The 12,711-nt window shown below is 35.2% G+C and overlaps 1 protein-coding gene across 1 annotated transcript in view; it reads right to left on the bottom strand.

Annotated features, from left to right (window-relative positions):
- Positions 1 to 12,711, bottom strand: part of SRBD1 (S1 RNA binding domain 1) — a 195,780-nt gene that overhangs the window by 146,037 nt on the left and 37,032 nt on the right. The window contains exons 10-11 of the mRNA XM_080813290.1: positions 6,241 to 6,344; positions 1,366 to 1,473 (exon numbers count right to left, since the gene is read on the bottom strand). Coding sequence (XP_080669416.1) covers positions 1,366 to 1,473; positions 6,241 to 6,344 — 212 coding nt within the window. The remainder of the gene's footprint in view (positions 1 to 1,365; positions 1,474 to 6,240; positions 6,345 to 12,711) is intronic.

The following is a 12,711-nucleotide window of genomic DNA, read 5'->3' as shown; positions in this document are numbered from 1 at the left end:
AACCTCTTTTTCCTTATGAACAAAACCCCTAATTTTTAAATTTTATGCCCCAGCACTCAAAAGCAAGAGATGTTACCTCGCGCAGACTTGAAATGAAATAGGATTTGAATAGAAACAATATTGTTAAGGGACAACTGAGCTATGAAGGATGAATCAAGAGAATGAATGACTTTGATAAAAAGAAGCCTGTCAAAGAAGCTTTGTGTTTTTTTTATAGTACCTCCTCAGTCCCTGTTGTCAACACCTCCAAAGTCAATGGCCAAGTCCAGTAAAAGAAAAATAGGCAAACATTCTAAAAGCTGCTATCAATTCTCATAGGCTTGAAGAGATGGCTAGAAATCTAGAGTTTTCAAGTAACCCTTGTTAAAATCTGTGTAAGAGAAAATGAAGAAAGTCTGGAACACATAGGAAGAAATATATCAGGGAATGGCTAGTTTGAAGATTGACTACAAAGATAAAGGCTAGAGATAAGCAGGAAAGAGGGTTTTTGCCTCCTCAAACTTCTTTCCATCTCTTACCCTACAAAAACCCACAATCTGCACCTCAGCTCTTTTGCAGCTCTTTGTAACTCTTAGTCCTTCCAACAGTCCATTTAGATGGTCACTTTTTTTAAAAAAATATTTTATTTATTTATTTGACAGAGATCACAAGTAGGCAGAGAGGCAGGCAGAGAGAGAGGAGGAAGCAGGCTCCCTGCGGAGCAGAGAGCCTGATGCAGGGTTCGATCCCAGGACCCTGGGATCATGACCTGAGTAGAAGGCAGAGGCTTTAACCCACTGAGCCACCCAGACGCCCTGAGATAGTCACTTTAATCATCTCCTCTAATATGTGCTCATCACTGCTGATAGTTATTCACCTACATAACTCTCACTTAGAATTAGAAACATGTATTTGCTTTCTCTCTTCCTAGGAATAAATTCATAGTAATAAATTTATCATGTGACCCACTGAGCACATGATGAATTTCTCATGCTGTTTTGGTTCTCTTACCTCCAAAAACTGCTTCCAACTAAATTTTCCATTAACTTCTTAGTTTATTACCCCAAGCTAAACCTCTCATCAATAAAATCATTCGTTTGTCCTGGCTGTCAACTGCAAAACTGGTACTATAGACTAGAAGGGGTACACATTAACTGGTAAAGATTTGAAAAGTACACTGTAATTAAGACCTCTGTTTTGTGGTTTACGCATGTGAATGCCTCTACAGACTGAAATCTAGGCTTAACTACATAATTGCTTTGTGATCCTGACTCAGTTCTTTGGATGGGTTAGTGGGTCAACAAATATTTACATCAGGCTTTAATGGGTCTATTACCATAAATAATAATAAATAGTGCATAAAATTAACTACAACAAGATACGTACCTGAACTCTCTACAGAGGAGAGGATAAATAAGGCGTTTGAAAGAATCATCGAGTGAATTGTGTAAGATCTTCATTAACTCTGGTCTTGCAAAGCCACGTGGTCTCCACCTGCAAAAAAGAAAAGCCTACACTAAAACCCATGTAGTAATAATAAGAGCATGAAAGGACTCCTGGAAGAGGGGAGAGGAAGTGGAACAGAAAAGGGGGAAAAACCTTATTGAAGCCAAAGTAACATAATCTGTGAGGAAAGACTGTAATGTCTGGAAATTATTACTATGACATCTGGAGTTCTTGTTTTTAAAAACCTGGTAACCACAGTCACATAGAAAACTTAAGGGACAAAAAACCTTTCTTCTTCTGGAAAAAGTCTCCAGACCGTTATTATTAATGGTGAAAATCTTAAGACATAAGAAAGTCACCAGAAAACAACAAACGCACTGCTATTAACTAAATTATATCCCCTAAAATTAGTATGTTGAAGCCCCAACCCCCAATGACATTATATTTGGAGATGGGGCCTTTGGGAGATAATTAGGATTAGAAGTATCCTGACACGGCCATCATGATGGGATTAGTGCCCTTAGAAGAAAGGATCAGAAGAAAGGACCCTCTCTCTATCCCCCTCTCTGCCAGCCCAGTGAGGACACAGTGAGAAGGCAGCAGTCCACACACCAAGAAAAGGGTTCTCACCAGGAACCGAATCAGCATGTACCTTGACCTTGGACTTTATGACCTCCAGAACTAGGAGTTAATAAATTTCTGTTGTTTAAGCTGCTCAGTCTATGGTATTTTGTTATGGCAGCAAAGCTAAGACAACATGTAACCTTCTTTGCCTATTCCTTGATCTCTTCCTGAATTAAAGCAAACTGAGCAAAGGAGGAACTCTATTTTAACCCTTGCCTCTTGCCATTCTTTAGCAGAACTCATTCTACTCCTCAGGCTGCAGTGCTCTATAACGCAGTGTATCTGAATGCATGCCGATGGATATAAATGTCGGAGAACTGAATGGTAGTGGGCACTGGATAAACAACAGTAAGAAAAACACAAGCTAAACAGACAAATTTAGCCCAAGCCCTTCCATGTTCCAATCCATCTATAGTATCTCTGCCCTTGCCCTTCAACGACCCTTGAGAAACCATTAATAAAACATCTATTTTATAAATCACAATAAAATAAACCATTAATATACCCTGGGGACACAGTCATCTCTCTTACTTATTTTGGGTAGGAAATAAACTAAGTTTCAGTGGACAAACATTTAAGCAACGTTTCATAATAAAAACTAATTGAATCCTTGCCACAGAAGGTTATTATCTGAGTAGAACAGTTTTTTAAATTTGAATCAAAGTGCTTTCAGGACATACATCCTTCCACTCAAATCCCCGTTACTCCCTACTGTCACCTTCTCCCGAAAGCATGATGGTTAAGAAGGAGTAGGAGATGATTCAGACATCCATTATTAACATTACAATTAATACTACTATTGTTACTGTTATTGCTGTTATTATTATTAATTTGGAGAGCCCAGTGTCACGAAAGACGTCCCAGAAGAAACATGTGAGATGGGTTTTAAAAAATGAATTGTGCTTTACCAAACAAGACCCAGAAAAAAAAAGCATACTGGTAAGAAACCACAGCACATGGAAAAGCATACAGGCATGAAAGAACATAATGAATCCTTTCAAGCAGATTAGTACTGCTAGAGTATAACTGTCAGGATCAGGTGGGAGGAAGATGGGGCTAGAAAATATGGCAGTGGCCAGATCATTAAAGGTCTTATACAGCATGCTATGGAGCTTGGCAAGTTAGGAGAGAACACAGTCCTGGGTCATGGGACAATATGCCTGGAAGATAATCCTTAGAGGCCAGAAGACCCTAATGGAGTGATTTTTTTTTTTTTAAGATTTTATTTATTTATTTGACAGAGGTCACAAGTAGGCAGAGAGGCAGGCAGAAAGAGAGAGGGGGAAGCAGGCTCTCTGCTGAATAAAGAGCCTGATGTAGAGTTCGATCCCAGGACCTGAGCCAAAGGCAGAGGCTTAACCCACTGAGCCACCCAGGTACCCCTGGAGTGATTTTTTAAATGTATGTATTGGATATCTGCTGGGGGTCATGCCCTTGAAGACCAAACTTAGGTTCCCCCATTGCTAGTAGGAGAAACAAAGAAATCCTTAATATCGTTTGCCCAATCCCTCTGGAAGCTTCAATAGTTTTTCACAAACCTAGCTCCTGCCCCCACATCTACTCTGGGTTCCTTCCAAATAATTCCCTATAATGCAGCCAGAGTGATCTTAAAATATAAACTGATCATGACAATTCTGTTTAAACCCTTTAATGGCTTTTCATTACTCTTAAGAATAAAATCCTTACCCTGTCTAGAAAATTAGGTATGATCTGATCCATGCCTACAAGTCAATCCTCATTTCTCGCTGCTTCCTGTTCATCTCCTTCTGTCTCTGACCTACCCATGCACAAAACCCAGACTACATTAGGGCTCTCTGTTACAAACTCATGAAACACTGCACTTGCCCTTTATAATACCCTTTAACTATTTGCTCAGGGTCTTCTCCATTAAACTACATTGTCACCAAGGACAAGCAACATATTTGTCTGGTTTATAGGTGAATCTCCAGCATCTAGCATAAACCTGAATAAATGAATACATGAGAAAGGTGGAAGGTGGAAGTAGGGACAAAGAGAGTAAAACAGAAAAGAAGAGGAGGAAGAAGAAAAGATTTGAGTGAGTATCTCCAGTCATTCAAATGTGTTTAAAAAATGAAAACAATTCCTTGAGAATGGTTCTTTGGTTCCCAGAAGTATTTTAGCTGGCTCTTGTTGTAGTTCTTTAGTTCCCATAGAAGAGTTTCTTCAATTATCTATATGAAGAGAAACTTCTAGAATGTAACTGAAACTTGTATCACTATACCATAGTAATGTATAGTATTATAGCATAAGTCACAAAATATCAACAATTCAATTGGAGGAGAACTGAATAAAAATAGATGAGCCAAGAAAAACCATTTAAATCTCTGCAAGGAAATCATTCCTTAACATTTACTTAGTGTGAAGGTAACAGTTTAAAGCCTAACTAATAAGTGCCTTAACTACAGACTCTGGTACTGTGTATTATGAACATTCATAGGAAAATAAGATAGACATTGTCTCCAAATTACTGTGATCTATTTACAAAAGCCATTTCTAAAAAGGAGTTTTATACAGCAATCCCACTACTTTGTAGTAACAAGATACCACTGAAGGCTACACAATTACATGGAGTATCATTTAATTCTCTTAAATCTATGAAAAGGTATTACTCATCACTTTGACAATAAGGAAACTGAAAGAAATTAAGTAATGTGCTCATAGTCACAAGAATAAGAAGTCATATAACTGGAATTCAAACTTAGATATATCCGTTTCTAGGATTTTGTTCTTTTTATGAAACTCTCTTGGAACTTCATCATATTTTAAATTAAAATTATCTAATTTCTTTATACAATTGTTTAAATCTATGATTTCTTTTAGGTATTTATTTCCTTTTTTATTTTTAATGAAATTTATTTGTTTACACAAGAAATAAGCATTCATTTAAAGAAAACTCTACAGGGCACTGTACAACAGAAAATTAAAATCTCACACAAGAGCTATGAAATAGATCATCTGTATTTTTTCAAAAAATTTCTTACACATACATAGACCTATTTTTTGCCATTAACGAGACCATTCTATAAATACGAATTATAAACTGTCTTTTAACTTAACAAGACATATTTTATCTCAATTTTAGCTCTATCTCAACTTTCTTAAGATGGCTGCATAGAATTCCACTGAATGGATACAACATAATTGGTTTATATGGCTTATACAATTTATGTACTGACTAATATTAACATAGTTGCTTCACTTGATGAGTCTTTGGTTAGCATTATTTGGTCATTAAACAAGCTAATCCTTCATGGAATTGGGTTTTGGCAAACTGGTTTCCAATCAACTGATAAAAGAACAATATTGGACAAGAGAGCTAACTTCCAAAAAATATAGCACTTGTTCCTCCCAAAGAAAAATTCATCTACCTCTTCAGAGAGCTTTCCTAGCAATCTCCCTAAATTAAGGTTACACAGAACTAGCTTGTGAGGGGCATACCCCAAATCTACATGTCCTAACTTCTAGGCAAGCTTTTTTACCTTTGCATCAATTTTCTCATTGGTCAAATGGCAGCTACAAATCTGCTCTACCCACTGAACAGATTGTTGTAAGGATCAAATACACTCTGAAAAGTTAAAAGTAAAAGTTAGGAGTTCTATACAAATTTGTAGTGCTATTTTAAAATGTTCCCTTAGCAAATGAAAAAGGATAATAAAAAGTTATATGTTTGGACAATTCTCTGAAATATCCAATAAACTTAATGTTTGTTTCAATCATCCTTAATGTGCAAAACTTTTTAAGTAAATTGCATATAGTATGTTTAGAGACTTATATTGTCATATCTAATAAATTATATTCTTGTTTCAATTATCCTTAATGATCAAAAGATTACAGATATGCCATATGCACTATGTTTTTGTTAATTTAGCTTTTCATAAGAGAAAACACTCCGTATAAGGTTCGAATGGTACAAAAAAGTATTAACGTAAAATTCCCTTTCCCGAGAGATAACCACTATTAATAATTTATTTTAATATTTAATATATCCTGTTTCCTATTTAAACATACACACATTTCTACTTTTTTAATGTAAAAAGGACACATATCCATTGTCTGTCAGTATCTGTTTGTTTAACAGAATGGACAATTTTCCATATCAGTACATATAGGTCTCAGTATGGTATGTTAGAAATGGAAGACAGAAAATTCTGTAAACATCTATAAACAGACCTGTTTTGGATGCACCACCTGCAGAATTCATTCTTTATTCCATCAGAAATGTTGACTTTGACAGTCAGTATCTTCAAATTTTCTCCACGGTTAATTGCCAGAATCTGAATGCACACATATACAGCAAAGACTGATGATCCACTAAATAGGTAAATGGTCAATTTAACCAGTCAACATTGGTGAAATAAACAGAGCGGTTATCCAGCCTACAGCTGTATCAATTTTTTATTAATTTATTTACCAAACATGTATTTAAAAATAATCATTTCTTTAAACTTTTTTCAAAAAGTCTTTTTTTAAATAAAATACAGGTACAAAGCCTATGACATTCACAGGAAGAGACTTTGGTGATCTAAAAATCTTTTCAGATTTGATTAATCAAAAATTTTTGATCACCTGGAGTTACAAAATTTTCTTTCTATATTTGTGAGAATATATTGCTAAGATAAGGATGCATGCAAATTCCCAAGTGGAATAATAACTACTAACTGTTGTCATTTATTAAGCATTTACTAATTGTGAGGTCTATCTCAGCCCTTTAAATACTTATCTCATTTAACTTTCAAAGCTAACAGGGGGATATATATTATCTTCACTTTACATATTAATTTTTTAAAACTAATTTATCCCAAATAACAAAGATAACAAGTGAAATAAAAACTTAAAATTAGATCAGGTTGTCTGTCTCTTAAGCAAATGTCTTAAGATACATTAAAAACATTCCTTTAAAGAAGTGTACACAAACCCAAAGCAAGTAGAATAAAGGAAATAATAAAGAACACAGGAAAAATTAAGAATAGAAAAACAACAGAATAATGCTGGCAAAACCAAAAATTTTCTTTGAAAATATCACAAAATTGAAAAGCCTTTCACTAAACCAAGAAAAAAGGGGGGAGCTTTCCAATTACCAAAATCAAAAATACAAGGGGCCATTACTATGGAAGTTATAGAAATAAAAAGGATCATAAGAATACTATGACCAACATATGCAAATTGTATCACTTAAATAAAATGGAAAAATTCTTAAAAAGACAGTCTGCCAAAACAGAATAAAACAGAAAATCTGAAAAGATCTACAATAAGTAAAGAAGACTAAATTAGTAATTTAAAATTTTCCCACAAGAAAATGTCCAAGCCCAGATGGCTTCACCACAGAATTCTAGCAACCATTTAAAAAATTAACATAAATTATTCCAAAATATACCAACTCTTCCAAACTCTTCCAAAATATACCATAGAAGAAAAAGGTTCTCAACTCCATTTACCCTATACCCAAACCAGACAAGAACATTGCAAAAATGAAAATGATTCTCTCTCATGAATAAAATATAAAAATCCTCAATAAAAAAAGTAAACCAAATCCATAAATATATAAAAGGGATTACACACTAGGACTAAGAGGGACTTATTCCAGGAATAAAAGGTTGGTTTAGCACCCAAAAATCAATTAACATGATATATCATACCAATAAAATAAAAAAGAAAAATCATATAATCTTCTTACACAATAGATGCAAAAAGAATATTTGACAAAATTCCAGGTTTGTTCACAACAAAAACACTCAACAAACTAGAAATAGAAAACAACTTCTTCAATGTGATAAAGATCACATATAAAAAACCCCACAGATAGTATCATATTTAATGGTGAAAGACTGGAAAGACTCCTCTTGCCACTTCTATTCAACATTGTACTGGAGATTATAGCCAGGGCAATTAGACAAGAAAAAGAAATAGAAGACATCTAGATTGAAAAGAAAGAAAACTATCCCAATTTGCATATAATATGACCTTACATATGAAGAACCCTAAGGAATTCACAATAGAACTATTAGAACTAATAAAGAATTTGGCAGGATTGCAGGATAATCAATTTCTATACACTAGCAATAAGCATTCTAAAAAAAACAAAAAAACAAAACTCATTTACCATAGCACCAAAAGGAGTAACATACTCAGGAATAAATGTAACAAGGGAAGTGGAAAACACACACTCTGAAAACTACAAAACATCGCTAAAAGAAATTGAAAGAATGGAAAAATATCCCATGTTTAGCAATATCTTAAATATTGCTAAAACAGAAATACTACCCCAAATGATTTACAGATTCAAGGCACTTCTACCAAATCTCAGCTAGTTTCTTTGCAGAAATCGACAAATCCTAAGAGTCATATAGAAATTCAAGGGACCCAGATTCAATCTTGAAAAAGAAGAAAAAAGTTGAAAGACTCCTGCCTTCTGATTTCAAAACTTATTACAAAGCTATAGTAATCACAACTGTGTGCCACTAGCATAAGGACAGCCACACAGATCAGCAGAATAAAATTAAGAGTTCAGAAGTAAATCCATAAACCTACAATCAATCGATTTTCAACAAGGATGCCAAGACAGTTCATTGGGAAAAACAGTCTTTTCAATAAGCGATGCTGGGATAACTGGATAGCTATGTTCAAAAGAATGAAGCTGGACTCCTTTACATCCTCATACACAAAAATTATTCAAAACTGGTACCTTAACATAAGACATAAAGCTATTAACTCTTAGGAAAAAATATAAGAGAAATTCTTCATGACTATGAGTTAGGTAAGACCTTACATTTAACACTACATGCACAATCAACAAAAGAAAAAATAAATAGATTAGACTTCGATAAAATTACATATCAAAGGACACCATTAAGAAAGTAAAAAAAGAATACATAGCATGGCAGAAAAGTTTTGCAAATCATTTATCACATAAAAGAATTAGATCTAAAACAGATAAGTAACTCTTACAACTAACAAGAGCAAAGGCCATGTCACCTCCACACCCCAAGTAGGAACCAATATATAGTAAGTGTCCAAGAAAAATTTGGGGGTAATTGATGACTCTTAATGTTACCTTAAACCAAACAAACAAATACCTTTTTACGTCTGTATATCACTGTTTAAGTTAAAAAAATTAATAGTTGTAATGATGGAAAATATCACATGAAAGGTAATGCACTCTAATTTTTTTCATTATCTTTTCTTTAAACAGTAAAATGCAAATGGAAGGAAAAATTCATTTTAAAAATGTCATACTGAGGACTTCCAGGATTGGAGAACACTGGCAATCTCTTGATTCCAAATCTCCCCCTCATCTTCCTATGAAACCTTAATAAATAAAATAAAACAACATGGACCCACATCTTTGGCATTTCTAGAGAAAAGAACTAGATTGTCATCTGATTTCTCTTAAGCAGCAAATAAAGCAAGGCAACAACAGACCAACATATTTAAGAAAGTTAAGGAAAGAAAGTAAAAACAAAAAATATTATACTGATCTAAGGGGTCCATGTATCGAACCCACTGGAAACAACTGTGAATGTGTTAAAACTCAGAGAATACTGTACACATACATCCTCCTTGAGAAATACAGAAGAGCAGGGGTCAGTAAACTATGGTCCACGGGCCAAATCCAGTCAAACCTCTGCTTGCATAAATAGAATTTAATTAAAATCTATGCGCCCTTGTTTCTGTATTATCTATGACTACTGTCAGCTGTAATGGCAGTTGTGTAACAAAAGCTAGCTGGCTCAGAAAATTTAGAATTTATTCTCTGGTCCTCTACAGCAAAACCTGACCAACTCCCTACTGGACTAGAGAATAAGCATCATCACAACAAAAGACTGGAAAGTTCTGGCTAAAGGACTAAAGGCAAGCAATTCATGTAACTGTAGGGCTAAGATTAAAACAAGCGAGGAATCGATTTCCATTAAGAAAATACAGGTTGCAATCCTGATACCAAAGTAAACTTTAACCTAAAAACCATTAAACAAGGTACAGAAAGACAGTTTATGCTAAAGCCACATTCTGGTCTTGGAATAGAGCAAGGACTGTTAGCACACTTAAAAGATGCTGTTAGGTGTGACATCACCAACAGGATAAAGAAGGGAACTCCAAAAGTCTATCCCTCTCCAACAGTAACAAACTGACCAAAACTGTCAAAATCAACCTTTTCAGAACTCTAGGACCTAATAAAAAGCTTACAACAACCAGAGGAACTTTTAAAGAAAATTAATTTACCCATTTGCCATCTTCTAATCTGCAGATGAGCAGTGGCCATGAAGATAACAGCATACATTCCTAGCACAGGTTGCTAGTGCCAAAGGGAGCAACATGGACTTTATTCTCAAAAATTTGTGATTGTGTGTTCTGATCTGTCTCATGGTTCCCTGAAGAATGGACTCAAGGGCTTGCCTTTGTTTTGCCTGTCTCAGAGTTTTTCCAGGACAGAAGCCATTCCCTTCAGTGGCATTTGTCAAAAGTATTTAAAGGCAAATAAATTGGTCACAGTGTTGAGGGGTAAGGGACAACAGCAGGTTGTTACAGGGATTACAGTCAAACAGACCAAAAAATCTGGATGAAAAAGAAGCTTAAATATTAGATACTTGAGGGGAAAAGGGCTTCTTAAAGTTCCTCCACAAATCAGACAATCTCGGGAGTCTGTATGCATGCTTGGGTCTAGACACATGTTCTGAAAAGATCTTAAGCTTTCACCTTTGACTAACCTTTGGGCACCATGCAAACAGGAAGTGAAGGTTAAGGGCAAAGCTGTAAACAGCCTTGCTATACTAATGTTGAAGGATAACCCCCAACAGTCAATCCGCAAGAACTAGGAAAATGTGTTTTTTGTTTTGTCTATCTAGGCATTATGAATATCTCTGTCAAATAACTAGTGGTCCACTGAGCTAATGGAAAAGATTTCAGTGATCACACAACAAAGAATAAAGACATTTCAAAAATAGTTTACAAGGCACTAAACAAACAACAAAATCCCCAACACCAGCAACAACAAATACTGAGGGGGAGGTTCTGATTTCAGTGTTGCCAACTTATAATATTCAAAATGTCAAGTTTTTAATATAAAATTACAAGACATGCAAAGAAACAAGAAAGTATGACGCATTTACAGGAAAAAAGACACTAACAGAAACTATCCCTGAAGAAACTCGGACATTGGCCTTACCAGACCACTTTATTTTATTTTATTTTTATTTTTTTATTTTATTTTTTTATTAAAGATTTTATTTATTTATTTGATGGAGATCACAAACAGGCAGAGAGGCAGGCAGAGAGAGAGAGGAGGAAGCAGGCTCCCTGCTGAGCAGAGAGCCTGATGTGGGGCTTGATCCCAGGACCCTGAGACCATGACCTGAGCTGAAGGCAGAGGCTTAACCCACTGAGCCACCCAGGCGCCCCTATTTTATTTTATTTTTAAAGATTTTATTTATTTGACACAGAGAGAGAGATCACAAGTAGGCAGAGTGGCAGGCAGAGAGAGAGGGGGAAGCAGGCTCGCGGCTGAGCAGACAGCCTGATGTGGGGCTCAATCCCAGGACCTTGAGATCATGATCTGAGCTGAAGGCAGAGGATTAACCCACTGAGTCATCCAGGCACCCCTACCAGACCACTTTAAATCAACTATCTTATATATGCTCAGAGTTAAAGGAAATCACAGAGAGACTTAAAAATCAGGAGACTGTAGTCTCAACAAACATAGAATATCAATACAGAGTTGAGAATTACCAAAAGAAACCAAATAGAAATTCTGAGCTGAGAACTACAATGACTAAAATGTAAAATTTACTGAAAGGGTTCAATAGTTCATTTGAGCAAGGAGAAGAAAGAATCAGCAAACTTGAAGATAGGTCAATTGAGATTATACAGTCTGAGAAGAAAAAGAAAAAGAGAAAGAAAGAAAGAACGAACAAACGAGCGAGCCCAAGAAACCTGTGGGACATTATCAAGTATACCAACATATGTATAACAGGAGACCCAGGACAGAAGAAAGAGGCAGAAGGAATATTTGAAGAAATAATGACCCAAATTTCTCAGTTTTGATAAAAAACAACCAACACATCCAAGAATCAGAATGAACCCCAAGAAGGATTAAATTCAAAGAGATCTACAGTGAGACACATTATAATCAAACTGTCAAAACCTAAAGCCAGAGAATCCTGAAAGAAGTAAGAGAAGTAATTTATCATGTGTTAGGGACTTGGTAAGTTTAATAGCTGATACTTCATAAAAACCATGGAGGCCAGAAGACAGTGGGATGATAAAATCAAAGAGCTGAAAGAAAAAACTGTCAACCTAGAATTCTATACCCAGAAAAAGTTCTGGAGATTGGTTGCACAACAACATAAATATACTTAACATTACTGAACTATGTACTTAAAAATGGTTAGGATGGTAAAGTTATAAGTTAAATACATTAGCATTTTACCACAATTAAAAATAAATTCAAAAAACAAAGTTTAAGACCTTACAGATAAACACTGAGGGAGCTTGTCACTAGTAGACCAGCCCTACATGAAATGTTACAGGAAGTCCTTCAGGTAGAAATGAAAGGACAGTAGACAATAACTCAAAAGCATACAAAGAAATAAAGAACACTGGTAAAATAAGTAAATGGGGGCGCCTGGGTGGCTCAGTGGGTTAAACCTC

Source organism: Martes martes (assembly GCF_963455335.1).
Source record: "Martes martes genome assembly, chromosome: 9".
Lineage (NCBI taxonomy): Eukaryota > Metazoa > Chordata > Mammalia > Carnivora > Mustelidae > Martes > Martes martes.
The sequence above is the reverse complement of the archived record's forward strand: the minus strand, read 5'-3'. Positions and strand labels throughout refer to the sequence as shown.